The sequence below is a fragment of the Numenius arquata genome, chromosome 2 (genome assembly GCF_964106895.1).
Source record: "Numenius arquata chromosome 2, bNumArq3.hap1.1, whole genome shotgun sequence".
Lineage (NCBI taxonomy): Eukaryota > Metazoa > Chordata > Aves > Charadriiformes > Scolopacidae > Numenius > Numenius arquata.
This window is the reverse complement of record NC_133577.1, coordinates 84712795-84732458: the sequence shown is the minus strand read 5'-3', so window position 1 is coordinate 84732458 and position 19664 is coordinate 84712795. Positions and strand designations below refer to the sequence as shown.

The 19664-nt window shown below is 38.5% G+C and overlaps 1 protein-coding gene across 8 annotated transcripts in view; it reads right to left on the bottom strand.

Annotated features, from left to right (window-relative positions):
* ATP2B1 (ATPase plasma membrane Ca2+ transporting 1) overlaps window positions 1–19664 on the bottom strand; it is a 64300-nt gene that overhangs the window by 15023 nt on the left and 29613 nt on the right. For 2 of the 8 annotated variants that reach the window (XM_074168348.1, XM_074168351.1), the window contains exons 2-9: window positions 13930–14127; window positions 12814–13068; window positions 12608–12733; window positions 9088–9126; window positions 8158–8319; window positions 6331–6545; window positions 4937–5179; window positions 2345–2586 (exon numbers count right to left, since the gene is read on the bottom strand). In XM_074168348.1, coding sequence (XP_074024449.1) covers window positions 2345–2586; window positions 4937–5179; window positions 6331–6545; window positions 8158–8319; window positions 9088–9126; window positions 12608–12733; window positions 12814–13068; window positions 13930–14127 — 1480 coding nt within the window. Of the gene's footprint in view, window positions 1–2344; window positions 2587–4936; window positions 5180–6330; window positions 6546–8157; window positions 8320–9087; window positions 9127–12065; window positions 12210–12607; window positions 12734–12813; window positions 13069–13929; window positions 14128–19664 lie in introns of all 8 variants that reach the window. The other 6 variants (XM_074168354.1, XM_074168355.1, XM_074168347.1 and 3 more) reach the window with 5 other exon arrangements.

Genomic DNA, 19664 nt, shown 5'->3' with positions numbered 1-19664 from the left:
TCTCCATTGTATGTAAACAGACTAGTGCCTGCGCTGGTTGAGTCAGTCAATCCAGTTTCAAGTTCAACAAAATAATCCTACCTTGTTAACAGTTATACAAGTCTCAGAAGTACAGTCTGCTTCCAGAACATGCATGTGGTGCTTACACAGCTGTAAGCACTAAACTTACAGCACTAAAAGCGAACTCTGGTACTGCTGTCCTTACATGTAGTAAGGCTTGCACCCTGCCCCTCCTCCCAACCTAAGTGCAGAGAATTCAGAAAGCATCTGGCATAGAGTTCTTAATATGAAGTATTAAATTAAAAACAAATACTTAAATCTGATTTAAATGTTTGTACAAGAGACTAGATTTCACACTATGTACTCTAGCATTTCAACACATGCTCTTTTAGTTATGTTTCTTCATGCCAAAGATGCCGCTGCTTTCATAGACAGCATATGTACTTTACCAGTACTGATGCCATGAATATAAAACTACCAAATACTTTGAACAATAAAATCAGTCTTGTTTATCTGTGTCCTTAGCAAAGTTTTTCCATAAAGCAATGCTATAAGCATGTTTTACAAATTAGTACTAAGGTGGCACCGAAAAAAATATAAGAATTTATGACTATTTTAAAATACCAAGTTCAGACCTGGCAGATCTGTTAAGATGACTAGTGTACATTTAAGTGTTTAGTCCAAGGGTTTAGGGAATTCCCAGGTGCAATACATATAAAAAAGTTTCCACCTCAGCCAGGAAATGAAAATGAACCTTAAAGCTTCAAAGTATTCATCATAACTGAAATTTGAAGTCTATCTAATTTCCTGATTTCATTTATCTGTTGAAACGCCAGCAACCACTAAGGATATCTTGTGTTACCTGCCATCATAGAGCCTGTGATAAATTCAAAGCATTCCAAGATGACTAAATGGAAGCCAGTAAGTTTTGCGTAAAGATTTCACTGAAACTCACCATCAAATATTTGAAGTAAGTAAAGAAGAATAAAACTGCTCTGCTTGAAAAAGTTTGCTGCGTTTTTGTTTTTTGTTTTTTTTTTTTTTTTATACTTATTAGTGACTTGTTTGTGTCTTATAAATATTCACATTTAAGCTTTCAGTGCCCAAGAACAGTCATACATGTTATAATAAAGAATGAGCAGCACAATGGACAAACCAGGTTACAAGCTCTGAGACTAATTTCTGACACTGCACATGTAGTGGGTAAAGAAAGTGGTCTGTGATGTTAGGACTTTTTCTTAGTCAGTGCATACTCTGAAATAGTTTTGGAATTACAACTATTCCAGTAGTATCTAAATCAGTCTAGGTTTTCTTGTTCTTTGCCAAATGCCGTTATTTATTTTCTTATCTCAGTTACAAAGTCAAGTGGACCACGAGCCTGGACTGAATGAGTTCTAGCAACTTCTACAGTTCAATTGCTCATAAGATAATAAGGTATAAAATATTTCTGAAGGTAGAAGTAATGCAAATATAGACATAGTTACTCACTGGTGAGACTTGGCTTAAAATCTAGCTATGAAAAAATTCACATCTAAGTTCCATATCAAAAGGAACAAGAGTCCTTTAAAGACTGACCTTTTGTTGTCAGCACTAAGTTGAGGACAAGGAAGATTTCATCGGTTTTCTTTAGTGCATTAGTACTTTCCTAGAGCATGATTTGGAGGGCTAGTAGCAAGCAAAAAGGTAAACTGAACTGATGAACATGATCTAAGCACTACTCAGACCAGAAATAGTCTGATGTTCAAACCAAAAGCAGATTGACTACCACTGCTTTTCCTAGAGAACAAGATGCATATGTGCTTGACTTCTGTCCTCACCTAATTAGGAGTTACCACAGCCTTCTTCACACCTAAAGGTTTGTCCCAGTGGTGACTAATCTCTCACTAATAGTATAATCTCATTCTAATAAATCTTCTATAGATGGGCAGATAGATAAGGAAGCAATTTGCTTTGTCACATTAAAAACCCTAAGTTTTTCCATTGGCCAAGTTCAACTTCCTGTTAAAATCATGAATTTGGACACCAACTTGAAGAGTTTTTTTGAAGCTAAAAGTAATCACTTTTCAAAGGCAAGTCCTTCCTGAAATTATGGCATATCAGCTGCTGGGACTTCACTGGAAGATGGGTAAGCATTTTGACCAACCACACCTAAAACTTAAAATAGTTCAACTGGAGAATAGGTCAATTCACAGATGCTTTCCTGCATCAGAAAGTTCAAGAGTTAAAATTAATCACCTGAGACTTGCAGATTTATGGTACAACGTTGTTTAGCACTTCAGTCTCCTCACCTATCACAACATTTAGCCAATTTTAAGTGCTGAGTTACAATAGTAGTTTTTCTTACTTTTTAAGAACTATCTCAGAGGCACCTTTACTGAATATCCGGAAACTGCCATCAGAGTTTTTTAACACAGTACTCATAGATTTTCTAACAGAGTTGAAGGTGTACACTTTGTATAAATCCTCTTCTGGTATCTCATTTCTTACGTCCTGATAATCACGTTTTAAATCCAAGAGCAATCCCAGCAAGGCACATTCAGTTTTATTTCCAACATGACGTGGTAGGCCACCCTCTTTTTCAGGAGGCTGCAAGAAGAACAAGCACAGCATTTAGAAAACACGGAAGCTAAGGCCAAGCTTAGCTCTGGGATGGGGAAGTTTCACTTTTGCAATGATTACTCTACAAATTCCTTTGAGTCATGAGCCAGTCATACTGCTGGCTTTTGCAAGTAGCTGCTTCTGTACCTGTTTAGGGTCTTTCAGTCCCTTTCTCAGACCCAAAAATCACACTAAGTTTGTATCAAATCCCAACGTGACTTTTCTAAAAGACATTTTCCATTGCTTGAAACATCTATCTGGTCAATTGAGTGTAGTCCCTGAATAATTCTTTTGCTTTTTAAAAGTACAGGTAAGTTTACTTAAACTGATTTAAGCAAGCTAAATGGCATTATTTCTGCTAAATTAAAATATCCTCTCCTGTAATAACTCTTCCTCAATGACTTAGACTACAATCACATCACCTGTTAGCCTTCTACTGAACAAACTAAGTCTTTAAGCTTCTTAAGTCCCACTCCAAGTTCCATTTTCCAGGCCATGGCCTACTTAACTGGAAAGAGTTCAGGAACAAGTTTCCAACCCTTTAAGTTTCTAATCTCAGCAATGTGGAATGTGCACATACTAGCGCTAAAAGTAAAGGAGCATTTCTCTCAAGATATTTCTCAGCTTATATAGCTATAACATTGCAGTGTAGTTTGTAGCAAAAAAGGCAGAAGCACTTACTCAGCCTGACTTGCCTCAAGCAACTAGAGCTGCACTACATTAATCATAAGTCAGTGATCCATTTTCATTGTTCAGAGCTGCAAGATCTTGGATTTGGCTGTAGTGCATACTCACACTTTCAAAATGTTCACTTTTAATGTGCAGTTTAAGATGTCCAGTTCTGGGCTCCCTGGTACAAAAGCAATGGACATCCAGGAGCAAGTCCAGCTATGGGCCTCAAAGATGATAAAGGGACTGGAGCACCTGACATATGAGGAGAGGCTGAGAGGGCTGGGACTGTTCAGGCTGGAGAAGACTCTGGAGGAGAAATTTATCAGCATGTAGTAAACGCCTGAATGGAGCAGGCGGGCAGAGCAAAGGTAAAGACTGCCAAGCCAGACTTTTTAGTGGTGCCCAGTGAGGGGACAACAGGCAATAGGTACAAACTGAAACTCTTGAAATTCCATTTAAACACAAGGAAACACCTTTTTACTTTAAGGGTTGTCTAACACTTAATGAGGTTGCCCAGGGGTTGCAGAGTCTCCATTCTTTGAGGTTCTTAAAACCTGACTGGACATAGCCCTGAGCAACATCCGGCTGATGCTGTTTTGAGCAAGGGGGTTGGACCAGAAGATCTCAAAAAGTTCCTTTCAGCCCTCTGTGATTCTGTAAAACAGATTAACTCTGACTGCACTGAATGTAATTTGATTAAAATTGTAGTAGTGAAGGACCTGGTCAGTCTACATGCAGCTACTTTTTTTCTTTCTGTAAAAAGATCTTGAGAAAATAGATTGCTCACATGCTCTAACTTAGTAGTAGTATTTCAGTCTTGCTTCAGAGAAATCTGTGCTGGTGATCTTGATGTGCCACCTCAAGAACCTGCTATTGAGAAAATTCTTGCTGAGGTACCATCTTTATTGGCTGAAAAGTAGCTTTTGGACTGGGGTTTTAGTGCCATCCCTGTACAAAAGCATTCATAGTGGAGGCTCCTACTAAATCTTGAAGTAATAATTTATTTATTTTTTTTTTAACTTAAATCCCAATTATTATTTTTACTGCCTTAAGGAATAGAAGTTACACAACATTTTGGAATAACTACAGCAAGGAACCTATGTTTGGAGTTGGTGAAAACGATGCACGCAAAAAGTGCAAAATAGCCCCGTATATAAGATGTGTAACAGTCCATTATTCGTTTTATTTCAAAATATTTTGGAAGTCTCAGGCAAGGTGTGAGCAACGATGTTACAACTCTAAAGCCTACATACTCATACAACAATATCTGGACTAAAAAACATTAAAATCCTCATCTGTGCTTGCATTTTCTCATTACATTCTGGCTAATGTTATGCTACTCTTACATGTTTACTTTGAAGTAGCACTCAAATCCAGCCAAGATGTTCTTCAAGTAAGATATAAACAGCTTCACTTTAAAAAACAAAATTTAGACACAACTTAAAGGAAGTTATCTTCTGGAGCATGTATCTTTGAATTATCAATTCTAACTGAAATAAGCTATTTTTACGTCTCAATTGAACAGTTGAGCAATTTACAGCAGTACAAAATACCTTATACTGCATTTTGCCACACACTTCACTGTCTACCATGCGGCCACCAGACAATTTGCATCTTTTGAAGAAGTTATTTAGTTACCTCAACTAGAATGAAGAAATCCACTTACCAGTATTTTGGAAGTATAAGCACAATTAACAGAAATTCCTGTCACAAGGTAAGCCATAGTTTTCTCTGGAATAGCTTCTGGTTCTGGAATTTTTTTATAATGCTTTTCATTGATGTAGGCTTGGACCACTGTCATTCTGTTCATGGTCAATGTTCCCGTTTTATCTGAGCAAATAGCTGTTGCATTGCCCATTGTTTCACATGCATCCAGATGTCTCACCAAGTTATTATCTTTCATCATTTTCTAAGGAAATAAAAGCAGTCAGCAGCTATCCATGACCATTCTGTCACATTTCAGAAATTCTTAGTTAGGGTCTCCCGTCTTACATAGCAGCTTCAGAAAACACTCAGCCTTTATTCCTTTAAGGCTATTATATCACAGTAAACTTCATTTTAAACAAGGTTCATAAACACAGTCTTAATCTCCTGCATCTGCATATCACACTGACTATTGAGACTATTCACACTGTTATGCGCAACTAGTTTATGATGTCATTTAGAAATAGAGAGGTACAGATTGAGCTTTACCAGATACAACATGAAGAAAAAAAAAGTCTTTCTGCTTACAAGAAAGATCAAGTAAGCTATGTTAGAGACTTATTTGAAAATCACATCTATTTCAAAGGTGATAGAGTCAAACTGAAAATTAAATACAAACTGGGAGCCTAATGTTTCAGTTAAGATAGTGAGGACTACACAAGCTTCATTGGTCAAACATCACTTTGAATTCTTTACTTAACAGGTTTTAGATAATATTTTAAGCTCAAAGAGGCAGAATAACTTCAAATGATACAATACTAAGGCCACTACTACTAGTTAGTGCAGTAAGTTATTAAGTTTTAGAACACAGCCTAAAACAGCCATAGTCTTTACAATTAGATTTTCAGATTGATAACCAGTCCCAGCATGCTAAAGCAGTAAGAAAAATCAAGAGAACAAAGAGCATGAGTTAAAAAACATGCTATATAAGAAATTAAAAGCTATACATTCTACAGTAGTCAAGTCCCCAAGGAGAATCAATCTGGAAACTTTTGTAGTAGTTGTTTAACACACCAGTTCAGTAGAAGTCCGGGTTTACAGAAGAGTTTGTTATTTACAAGCTCTAACACATCTATTTATTATAAGCAAATGCTACAATGTTATGAGCTAGACCCATTCATCTTTAGTTGGTGACAACAGGCTGTTACTGCTTACTGTTTGTGTTAGAGTGTATTCAAAGATTAAGAAAAAAAAACAAAACAACTTTGTCAGACTTCTCACAGATTTCAGGGAAACAAAAAAAGCTTCTCCCCAGTCTGTTATGTATATGTGATGCAGCATATCTCAACTGAGATTTTACAGCTGATGAATGCAACCACCTACCTTCAAAATTCGGTCCCCCATCCAGCCACTTACCTTAACAGAGTAAGCCAGAGATATAGTGACTGCAAGTGGAAGACCTTCTGGTACTGCCACCACCAAGACTGTAACTCCAATAATGAAGAACTTCACAAAATACTGAATATAAATTGGTGTACATTCAGCAAGCCACGGTCTCTTCTGAACCCAGAAGGTATCAATTACGAAATATAGCACAAGGATAATGACTGTGATTGCAGACATCAACAAACCTTGTTAAAAAGGGAATAAACAGTTTTCAGAAATTATCTCAAATATTTGGCAATACAGACTCTGGATAAGTCAAGTGCAAATACTTCTGCCTTCACAGAAGTTAGCTTATAAGTAAGATTTTAAACAGGCAAAGTCAAGAAACATTTAGGTAGCTCTCAAAGGTGTTCCAACTTCCAGTGCAAGTATTTTCTTGTGCATTTCACCTAGAAATTTCTAACAATCTTTTTTTTCTTCCCATTTAATTGAAAAGTGTAGATCTAATTATGAACAGGACACAAAGTCAATTAACTAAGCAGAGTAAGAACTGAAATAATTCAGCCAGTCTGCAACAACTGTACTGCAGACTTATTCAGTAAAGAAAGCTGCTGACAGTCTGTACCCCACTTCCTGCTGAAGGTGGGATTATATATGGCAGCTAAGCAGAGTGTTCAATGAACTGGGAGTAACTGGGAAGATAAAACAGAATTGCTGCTAGCAAGCTGAGTGGCATACTTAAGACACCACATGAAAACAGTGAAAGAAGATGAACCTGGCTGGAATAAAGTAATAGAAATCACTGAAGTTGTCAGCTTTTCATAGAAAGATCCTTCAGTGTGTGCACTGTCCCAGAGCAGCAGGACAGAAAAATGCATCCATGAAGCAGACGAGCATTAAGGGTATGTGGGGAATTACAATGGGTCAAAAGGTGCCTAAGGAAAACAAGAGCTCTTACTTATGCAAGATGTGAAAAAATTGTTTGACAAGAACAGCATTTTATACTAAACATTCCATGGAAGCTTTAGTCAACATTTGCTAGTACAAGTTTCTCTGAAAAATTAACATTGCTATACATAACCATGGAGTGCTAAAGCTAAAAGTTTAATTGCTTTGTCCTTAGACCATAACTGTCTTCTGACATAGACGCTGAAGTCAGCCCCTTTTAAGCTGTGGGTTTGGCTACAAGACTTCTAGAAGTTCCTTCTAGCATAAATCTTTCAACAACTCTGCATGGACCAAAAAAAATCCTACAATATTTGAATTAAACCTCTACATACTAGATAATATAGCCTAAAATTTACACTGAACTTAACTGTTGTTTTAATCTAATTTCAAGAAACAACAGTTTACCAAGTGTTTTGACAAGACAGATGAGTATTCGTTGACAAAAGAGTAACAGAAGCTAAAGAATAGTAGAAAGACAATAAAAGTGTTACATATTAGCAAGGCATGTTACGTGGAAATTCCTAAGCCTCTGGAAGTACCAGAGATAACCTGGTCACCCTTAGCACATTTTCCAGACTTCACTCAATTTATAGTTCTCTAGGTACATCACTAAATGCTGTATCTTATCTAAAAAAATCTTTCATAACAGTTGTTCAATGTTATGAAGTTGGAATTTTCTCTTCCAGAAGCTGACACTCTAAAGTCTGAATCTATTTAAATCAAGGAAAAATAAAAGCCATCCATACGACACAGTCCAAGAAGCATTAGCACCCTTGCATGCATTGGAATTTTGCACTTAAAATAATCAAACTGGTCAAGGCTAGCTACTTAAGTTATCACCTTACAAACTATGCATGTTCCAATTCAAATGTGTGACATCAACACAAGGAGGGTACTAATACATCATACCTGCTTTGCCAATCTGAACTGCGAGCTTTGTAAGTTTGCCTTGAAGAACCGACTTTTCTTTCTTTGGCAGATTTGCTCTCTTCTTGTCTTTCTCGTCTCCATCCCCACCATCCTCACTCTTCAGTGGCTGCATTTCCATGGCTGCACCATCTTGAGCTTTTGCTAGAAGTTAAGATCAAATAAGTTTAGTCATTGAGGAGTGTCCAAAAATCAATGATACTCCAAAAGTTTAATAACACCAGCCCTCACTAAACACCAATACCTTGTATTCAGAGATGCCATACTATATGTGAATGTTTAAAAAAGTGTATTGGGTGTAGATGCCAAGGTGTTAGCAAGCAGTGGAGCTGCCGCCCATGGATAAGACCACGGTGGGGCAGATTGTCCTCCTCTCCTCCCACAGAGGACCACAGTGGAGCAGAAATCCACACTGCAGCCCATGGAAGACTACATGCCAAAGCAGGCAGATATGCCCTGAAAGAAGCTGCAGCTGTGAAGGGGCCGTGCTGGTGCAGGCTACTGGTAGGAGCTGTGGCCCATGTTTGTGCAGTCTGTTCATGAAGGACTGTACTGTGTGGGGAAAAATCCACACTGGATAAGTTCATGAAAGACTGTATCCCGTGGGAGGGACCCTACAATGGAGCAGGGGAAGAACATGAGAACATGAGAAGAAAGGAGCAGAGACAAGCACTATTAACTGACCAAAACCCCCTATTCCCCATACCCCTGTGCTCCTCAGAAGCAGGAGATAGAGGAGTCATGAGTGAAGTTGAGCCTGGAAGGAAAGGAGGTGCACGTGTGTGGGGGAGATGGTTTTAGTTGGTTTTGTTTCTCACCACCCTACTGTATTTTTAATTGGCAATAAATTACTCTTCCCCGAGTCTCAGAAAATAGGGACATGCAGGAAAGGATCAGAGAACCCTCATTTACCTTTGTTACGGTTTTCAACAGCTCCATCTTGCTTTTTACCTGTTGGAGAGGGGGACAAGTTGTGTTTTAAATTGGCCGTCGAGAGTTCATTCCAGTGTTTATGTTTATACATAATGCATACATTACCATATGCTGATATAAGTGACTGCATTTTAGTAAAAAAGTGTAAAACAAACTGGAGACAGAGGACTGACGTAACTGAGGCTTTAAAAGTGTAAGTCAACTCACAGAAACACCTCACATCAGCTTTTTTGGACTTTTCCAATACAAGACTGCCACAGTGTTATGATACCATAGTTAAGTATGCACAAATTACTGATAAAGACCTTTATTCCTTGTGAGGAAAGCTCTTAAAAAGGCTTGCCTAAACGTTTTTCTAGGAAAGAAATTTGCGAAATTAAACTGATTCCGGTGGCCTCAGTCTTGCTTTCTGTTCTTCCCACACTTGGCATCTGTATCTGACTACTATTGTAAATGAACTGTAGGATCTCAATTCCAAAATCAGTGCTTTTGTACAACATTGCAGAAGCTGCTGTAGTATAAAATATTTATAAATCCACACCAAAGCTTAATGGAGGAACAGTGCTGGATTACTGGATCTATGCTAACCCTATTTACGCAAGCACGAACATAATCCGTTGGCAACATACCAATATTCCACCACTAAGAAAATAGTTCAAGTTCATAATAAAATATAGCTCCTACCTCTGTTCAGAAATGGAGTTCAATAAGATAACACAAAGAAGGACAGTGAAATAATGAAATAAATTAATGAGCGAAACATTAAAGGTAACTAGATGACCAACACATCATGCATAGCTTGATGGGGGGCACTACCTTCTTTCATTTGAGTTTTCAGGTTAAAAGGTTTAGATAATACCTTGGCAAGAGACAAAACTTTTCTCCTAAGTAGAGGAAGCAAGGGTTATAAGTTAGTTTTTGCAATAACCTGAAATGAAAGCAAAAAATTGGGGAACTTAGAACAAAGAATTTTTCAGTATCGCTGGTAATTCATTAAGTCTTCGGCCTTAGGTTACGTAAACTGAAATGTGTGAGAGTACTCAGGTAGAAGAAAATCAAATTACCAAGCAACCTGTCTGGCATGACATTTAATGCCTCCACTACATTATTACTGTAGACATAGCCTGATTTCTATACATAAAATTTCCCCCTGAGCATCCTCAGAACAGCCGAGGAGAAAAAAAAAAGCGCACATGCACATTCACCTTCTTCAGATGTCACTTCAGACCTCTTAAGAAATCATTGTCTCCTAATTTAGTATTTGCTCTTTCCTAGTTCCCCTTTCCCTATTACAAGAGCAAAGTTCTACACTTGAGTTACTTCTAACTCCTTGTACATACGTTTGCTTTCACTCTGAACCAAGCCATACACAGCCAACTAAAAATAGCCACTTTAATCTTCTTAACATTCACAGAGAAGCTAATTTAGTTTAACCTGAGTTTTACCAAGGAGAATCTTATCAGGCACCTAACTTAAGGAAAAGAGGAAGTTGTCTATCTTGAGAGACAAAAAAAAAAAACACAAGAGTTCAGGTACTAGGATACACCAAAACACTACTTGTCAAAAAGACTTCTGCTTATAAAATAAACACTGGCAGACTATTAATAAAAGCTATAACCTTCTTCACATCTCCTGCAGCAGCTGGTACTGTTGCTTGCTTCCTTCTCTTTCCTCTGTAAGGGAAGGAGCAAAGGATGGAAACTGTTCCACACTAATCCCTGGAAGTGTTGCAGGTCAACTTTTCACTACCACACTTGAGTTTGAAACTAATTTTCAACTTTCAACTCTCTAACAATTCTTGTAACTTACTTCTGAGGAAACTTAACTACTTTAAGTTTCAAGAAGGGTCAGAATTGTGAAATATTTGTGGATTAGGACAAGATGAAAAGCAGAGTTCAATCCTAATTCTTGCACAGAGCAAACATTTCAACAATTGCCTCTAGTTTGAAGGCCACCAAGATTCCTAAATGCATTTCTGTGTGTGGCTTTCCATTACTGTTTCATACTCCTCTGATGAAAAAAAGAGTATTTTTTTTCTGCCAAGAATCTCAGGCTCAGTCCTATCCAGTAGACCTCACACCAGTTCCTACAAAAATTTTTGCTGTGGTGAAGCTCATTCCTGAGCTTGCCTTATGAGAGCTTGTATTAAAATGTTACTGCTTAACATATCTAAGCTTTGATTCTCAGGATAAAGGCTATGGCTTAGATAAGTGCCCTTATAATTCCAGTGACTGAGCAGGTCCTTCAGAATAAGGAAGATAGCCCCGTTTCACAGAAGGGCTCCAAAATGCTCTGGGTTATAAGCCCCTCATCCCTCAAAAAAAAAAAAGTTTACAGAAAAGTGTTGCTCAGGATTTGCCTTGTGTAGATCTCCGAGCATTCAAAATTTCAGCCCTGAAAGAAAAGGATCAGCAAAACAAGCTGTCTGCTCATTTCTATCAAAATCAGTCTTATATATGCTTAAGATATCCACAAACTCGGCAGTATCAACAACATAAGCTTTTGCCCTTCAAGTGCCACAGAAAAACTCCATATACCAGACAATTTCTATCCGTCAAAAGCAGACCTAGATACTTACTAGGTTGAGTTATGGGTAACAACCTGTCTGCCATAAAGAAATATTTGCTATTAGACTTGAACGTACTTTAAAGTTACTCAAGACAGCAGTTTAACAATTTATACATGGTATGGCTGGTTAGGAGCTGTGAACTTTCCAACCTCTAATGGATCAGTGAGATCTGAAGTTTAATTAAAAATCCACGTGACAAGAGTTAGTAGTAGTGGTGTACTCTCAGGTCACTGGACTCAAGGGGTTTTTTTCCCCCGCCATGAAACCTACTGAAAGTATGAGGTTTAAAAAAAGATTTCTGGCTCCAGATGACTAGAACTGTTTTTAACCCAGTAACATTGAGGAGTTCACCCCTCCCTCCTCAGGGATTTAAAATTATTGTGCCTACTTTTCTTGTCCTTCTTCTCTTTTTCCTTCTCCTTCTCCTCTTCATCTCCTCCAGCTCCAAGTAAAGTAAAGATGATTCCAGTCTGAGAGTTCACCCCTACAGCAGTAACTACCATTCTTCCAGAGCCTTCCATCACATGTGTACCTGAAAGATTGAATCAGGTTTTCCACTGAGACTTGAGCAGTTACATGGCAGAGCGCAAAGGAAATGAGTTCTCAAACTTCATGCTAATTAAACCATTAAGATGTGTATTTATACCACTGTGTTCCCCTGCAGCTCTAATTGCCAAAACTATATGGAAAATAAAACCATAAGCAATTACACAAAATGTTTGTCAGTTTTAAGAGACTGCTCACTTTGTCAAAGTTTTGTACTGGTTGCACTAGTTCTGGATACTTTTAGGAGTCAGCCTGGATAAAATCTGACAAACTGGACCTTAACTTCAAGTTTTAAATAACCAGTTTACCCCCAGGAAAAAAAAAACCACACAAAACAAAAAAACCCACCCCAACTTTCTGCAAGAGTTGTCAAATGTTACACACCTGACAGCAGCATAGGATCCCTGTCCAGAGACTTCTTAACATGATCAGATTCTCCAGTCAGTGAGCTCTCATCAATTTTGAGGTCGTTTCCTTGAATGAGTACACCATCAGCAGGTAAAAGATCACCTACGAGAGATCACTGGGTATGTTGACTGCAGTTCCTTTTTTAAAAATAAAAGAAAGTTCAACTTGAAAAAGAAGTTTACCGTATTTCACTTGTGCAATATCTCCAACAATTATGTCAGCTACTGGTATTTGGATGACTTGGCCACCTCTGATGACTGTGAATTTCTGTTCTTGTTCAATACGGCTCTGCAATCCCCGAAACTGTTTCTCTTTACTCCAGTCATTGAAAGCTGTTACTAATACCACACAAACTACAGACAGGAGGATTGCTGCTCCTTCAATCCAACCTGCTTCAGATTCCTCTTCTTCTTCACCAACATTTACTGATCCACATACTGTAGAAAACAGGTTTTAGAAAGTTCATGCAGATAGTTATTTCAACAACAAAAAAGTTTTGCCAAGCAGAGGAAACTATTAATAGTTGCTAAACATTTTCCACACTAGCCTTCTTTGCAATTTTACGTTTATTTTCAGTAAGGGTAACACACACAAAGAAGTTAAAGAACCTGAAAGCCAGAGCAGCTCAAGGAAGTTTAAGCTACCTAGAATTTACATCCCTGCTTATCTCAAATAAGAGAAGTTGATATACAAAGTTACGTGTCCTTATTATCCTGTTAAATAATGGCATAAGAAAGCCAGACTAGATAATTAGTTAACAACCTTCTGCTTTCTCAACCCTTCCCACTTCATCTTAACAAGCCAGATATCATTGCAGAAATTCAGTTCAATGAAGGCCAGATCCCTTTATCTTCCATTTAGAAGTATAAATATAGCTTCATTTCTTAAATTAGAAAGTTACCAGTGTCATATTGCAAATCAAGGAAAATTTAGGACTTGCTGACTCCCCAAAGAAAGCACATGATCGCAAATTATAAATTGCTTTAATATTTGAGGCAAAGCTAAAAAAACACTTGCACAGAAACATGACAGGATCCAAGACAAGTTCTTGTTCTGCTGCTTGCACTTTACCTTTGGCATTCTGTTGGTCAGAGTGATACCAGATCGTGACCAGGGAAATCTCATGTTGCCCTTTTAAGGCAAGCCAGAGTTTTAGTAGTGTTGTCTCAATAAGAAACAATACACTGCTTTTGCACTGACTTACTGTCTTCAATCAGATTTACAGTACAGGCATGTTGGACCAGGAAAGTCAGTAGTATAATACAGGTAGATACCTACTTTTTAAAAAGTTTACTTACGTGATTCATTTCCTCCAGGAGGCTGGTAAAAAGAAAGGCCCAAGGATACTACGGCTGCAATTTCTAATATAATTAGTGTAACGTCCTGTAGTGCTTCCCATACTAACTGAAGAAATGTTTTTGGCTTTTTCGGAGGTATAAAGTTCTTCCCAAAAACTGCTTCTCTCCTTTCTATATCTGCTGGATTTCCACTTAAACCTATTTAATAATAAGACAAAGTTAGTGACACTTATTTGCATTTCATGTTCACATTAGAAATGATTGAGGTTTCCCATTCATAGAGTCAAGCCTCACTCCATATTTCAGTAACAATACTGAAAAGCCATATCTCAAATATAATTTTGTAAGTATTATCCTTAACTCAGAGTCACTACAGAAAACCAGATATATTTTATAATTCACTTTGCCAATATAAAGTAAGCTGATGGTCTACCTACTTGCACTTAATATGACATAGCAACAGAGTAATAGGAACAGACATACCTTCATAAAAAGTAAACAAGTTTGCAAGACAAGATCATTAGTAGAGTTACTACTATCGAGACTGAGTAGCACCATGCAGCTTTAGCAAGACCACAGCCTGTGAAGCCAGCTCTGGTTCCCACTGTAGGGATTCTGCATTCAGAGATAACATCCTAGCATCCTACAATTAATGTAACATTTATAATGAAATGTTTAATATAATAATAGTATAAAATACTATAAATATTGTGTTTGTATATTATTTTATTATAATATAAAACACTGTAAAAAGCTGGTGAAGCTTTCCAGGCACTTAATGATGCTGCTTCCACCTGGAGAGCCGGAGTTTGTCTTCTGAAACTTTTGTTTTCTATCTCCTCTCACATAGAGAGAGCCCATATTTAGCACTGTGCAGGGTCTGTCACCTCAGTTTTGTACCTAACTTCTTTCTAATACGGCACATTTCTTTCAGAGTCTCAACTCTTGTCCTCTCCCTAAGGGACAGTAACTAGCAGGCAAGAGAGTGGGGCCTTCACTAAAAGGCACTGCATGCTTCAAGAATTAGCCAAGTCCTTAAAAATAAAGGAATACCAAGTATATTCAGTAAAAGGTCATGCACTCAATCTTCTGTAAGTACACCGCTTGTTTACTCCTTCAACAGTTTCTAGCTGCCTAACCTGCCATTCAGAATTTAAGCCACTAGCTCATTTTTCAAAGTGAAATGGTCAAACGCACAGCCATGTTCAGAGCAGAGGTTTGGACACTTCAACTGTATTGCCCCCAAGGTTATGATCAGCACCTGCTTAAAGACAACAATTTCCCTAGTAGCAGTTTTTTTAGTAAACCCAACTGCTTGGCAATAAAGGCATTGCAAGCACACTAGGTAATCAATAAGAACAGCGATCACTGCAACTGACTTTCATAATAAGTGGGATATTTAACACCTTTAACAGACACTTCCTAGAACCTTCACATGATGTATCAAGACACTTTCCAAAGACCAGTGAACTGCAAAGCTCAATTTTAATTACTAACAACTACTATGTAATCACTTAAATGACAAGCAAAATATTATGTGCAAATCTTTTCAAAAGTGAAACAAATGAAACATACTCTTACTGTACATAATAAATTAGATTTATTCCAACACTCTTAGATTCACATTGAATTCACAGCTTTGGAGGTTTAATATCAAGGAACAATTTTACTAGTTAGCCATAACACTACACTTCCTGAAGTCCAAGCTTTGAGGTGCTTACTTTCAGTCAACTCACAGAATCTTCTTGGTTGGAAGGGACCTTTGAGATCATTGAGTCCAACCACAAAAAAAAAAAAAAAAGCAAACACCAAAACCAAAACAAAACAAAAAAAAAAACACCACACAAACACACCCACAACCACACCCCACCCACAAACAGACACAAACCAACAATCTGGGGCACTAGAGCATGCCCTGAAGTGCCATGTCTACACGTTCCTTAAATACCTCCAGGGATGGCGACTCCACCACCTCCCTGGGCAGGCTGTTCCAGTGCCTGACCACCCTCTCAGTAAAGTAATTCTTCCTAATATCTAATCTAAACCTCCCCTGCTGCAACTTTACACCATTTCCTCTGGTCCTGTCATTATTCCCTTGGGAGAAGAGGCCAACACCCACCTCTCTACAACCTCCTTTCAGGTAGTTGTAGAGGGCAATGAGGTCCCTCCTCAGCCTCCTCTTCTCCAAACTAAACATGCCCAGTTCCCTCAGCCTCTCCTCATATGACTTGTTCTCTAGACCCCTCACCAGCTTGGTGGCTCTCCTCTGGACACACGCCAGCAGCTCAATGTCCTTCCTGTAGTGAGGGGCCCAGAACTGAATACAGTACTCGAGGTGAGGCCTCACCAAGGCCGAGTACAGAGGCACGATCACTTCCCTACTCCTGCTGGCCACGCTATTCCTGATACAAGCCAGGATGCCGTTGGCCTTCTTGGCCACCTGGGCACACTGCTGGCTCATGTTAAGCCGGCTGTCCACCAACACCCCCAGGTCCTTTTCTGCTGGGCAGCTTTCCAGCCACTCTTCCCCAAGCCTGTAGCGTTGCATGGGGTTGTTGTGACCGAAATGCAGGACCCGGCACTTGGCCTTATTAAACCTCATCCCATTGGCCTTGGCCCATTGACCCAACCTGTCCAGGTCCCTCTGTAGAGCCTGCTGACCCTCAAGCAGATCAACACTCCCACCTAGTTTGGTGTCATCTGCAAACTTACTGAGGGTGCACTCAATCCCCTTATGCAGATCATCAATAAAGATATTAAACAAGACTGGCCCCAAAACTGAACCCTGAGGCACACCACTGGTGACTGGCCGCCAACTGGATTTCACCCCATTAATTACAACCCTCTGGGCACGGCCATCCAGCCAGTTTTTTACCCAGTGAAGAGTACACTTGTCTATGCCATGATTCTCCAGCTTCTCCAGGAGAATGCTGCGAGGGACTCAAAGACCCCTGCAAGACCATTTTGAAAATCAAGCTGTACGAGAGGATCTAGAGAAACTCAGGACAACTTGGCCATTCCAGAAGGCTGGACCATATTGCTATTTTGCAACAGATAACATTTACCTCTTCGTTTTAGCATGGCTGAGTTTGGAACATTATTTACTTAATGTCAACAGCACCACTTTCCTCCTCCCTTCACAGGGTAGCAGGACGCAGAACATCAGATGTATACAGCAATGGTTTTTGAAGAATGAAAAGCATTTTCCAACAAGGCTATATAAAGTCAAGTTACTATCAGAACCACTTAGTCAAGATTAGTAAACAAGCCTAGCAAAGACAAAAAGCATTTGTATTTTTAGTGTTTGCCGTAATACGCCATGCACCACTACTGACCTTCCTACATTTACCACACGGCTGGCAACTTCATAGGTCACAATTTACAGTCCTAAGGTTAAAACTACTGCCATTATGTTGTTCATTATGTATCTTAATTGGAGTGATCTATGCTACTTGAGGTTGTTTGAAAAATATTAGGCAAGGGACTCGCTAAAGCTTCATATATAAATTTTATTTAAAAAATCTAGAAGTTACTAGACAATGAAAATTTTGTAGACCTGTGGCAATAAATATCGATGGTGGATCTCTCCAGAATATAGGAAGGACTTTTGCTACTACAGATATCTCAAACATTCATATATTCACATTTGTACAAGTTTGTACACATGTAAAGGACATAACAAACATTAAATACTAATCAATAAAGTCTGCTCAGAGTCTTTCTTTTGTAATACTGGTAAAGGACAGCTCCCATTTCTCATTTCAAATCAGGTAGGTCTGACACAGATTTTGCCTGAAAACAGACATCGCCTTACATTGTCAACAACTTTAAAGCAAGAAGTTATACAAGCTGAACTCATCCACTGTGTAGCACTTTGGAACTACCTGTAGTTTTGCTGTGAAGCCACTGGTTATTACACGTCAGCATTTCATATGATAAAGCAAGCTTCTGAAGAGGAAGAAGCAGCAGGTGTACACACAAGATTTTAGAGAGCCAGAACTACTGTAACGCATAGCAGTTTTCTAAACAGATCTTGCCTACATTCTCTCCATTAGAAATTCCATTTCTATACTTACAACTTGAATTTGATGAAAGAAGAGACATAGTTCTGACTTCAAGAGCTCTTCAGAAATTTATAGCAGCTTACCTGACAGAGAGACTGGTTCTCTAAAGGTTCATGGAGTGATTTAGAGCCAAAATGACACCTTTGTAGAGGACACTGCTCTAGCTCATCTTACTTAACCTTTTCTGAGCTAATTATCACATTCAAATGTTGAGGCCTTGCTGTATTTATGAGCTGCTCTCACACTTCAAAAAAAAAAAAAAAAAGATGGCACCCTTCTATCATGTTAGTGATAAGTACTTTAACTGATTGCAGGACAGTACATCTAAATGTCAAATCCTTTTGAAAGGGAAAGGCCTTAATCACACATTCCTCAGCACAGCGGAATCAATCTGCAGGAAAGGGCATCTAACCGCTTCTACTTTCAGTATGCTGACACTCATGGCTCCCATGTGTTAACCTGCTTGTTACATTAAGGGACATAAAATGAATCCTGCAGTATACCAGGTATTTGGTGCTTAGTTTACGATGGTATACCCACCTAGCTTGCAGTAATAATGGGCCTTAAACCTTGCGGGTTACTGTAAAACAGGATTCAACCCTCCATTCAGTTCCCAATTGTAGAAAACTGCAGCCCTTTTCACCAAGAAAGAAACCTGCTTTTCAATACTATCCAACAGGTCAACTGGGTAACAAAATCAGGAGTCTGGCTTCAAAAGCAGATCAAGCCAAAACATGCTAAAGGCAGATGTACCTAAGATACCTATGGCACTAGTAGGCTGCTCTTGATCTAAGGAGACAAGCCTTTCCATAGCATTTCTGAAGAACAGAAAATAACAGCTCTCGAAGATTAAGATGGTAGGTACTTTACTGCCACCAACATGAAGCCACATTGTTTGAAAGCTATGGGAGTGCTTAAATGCAGAGGCACCACAATTTGCCAAAAATCTCAATTTTGGTACTTCTCAATCACTACCAACAGTAGGACTTCACGTAGATATCTTAAGCAATATGACTTGCATCTTTCTTTCACAAATTAAAGCTTATAGCTTTCATTTACATTGGAAGGGAGTAGTAAGAGAGGGCCAGATCTTAAGGAAAACTTCTGGAAACCTCTCGGGAAGGAGACTTGATACATTTATTTCCTTTTTCACATTTGTACAGTCTACCTTGGAGTAATAGCTCTATAGAGAGTAAAAGCATTGGGAAGCCACACTTCACAGAATGCCATCAAGTTCAACATGGCAAAGATTTTTTTTAAAAGATGCTATTTCTAGATAATAAGATTGTGCAATCACTTCTCAAACCTTCTACTAACAGTGACAGTACCTCTTAGTGCCTAAAGCTGTATTAATAGTTATTTTGCATAGATAAAACGAAATCTACAGAAATACTATAGACTTAAAAGCTAGATCCTGCTATTAAGAATTCAACATAGTAGAAAATTAAGAACAGATTTAAGTTTCAACAATTGTTGCATTAGGGAATACAAGAACTAGACAGCAACACAGAAGCATTAATAAGCCCTACATTAGCTTATTACAACCTCGTGTCCTACGAGAGCATGATGTGAAATGTGAACTATAGGTCACATGAGCTATTCACAAAACTTACCCTTTCACAGTAAGTTAAACTTCGCTACATTGCATTGCTATTCCATATGTGAATGCCT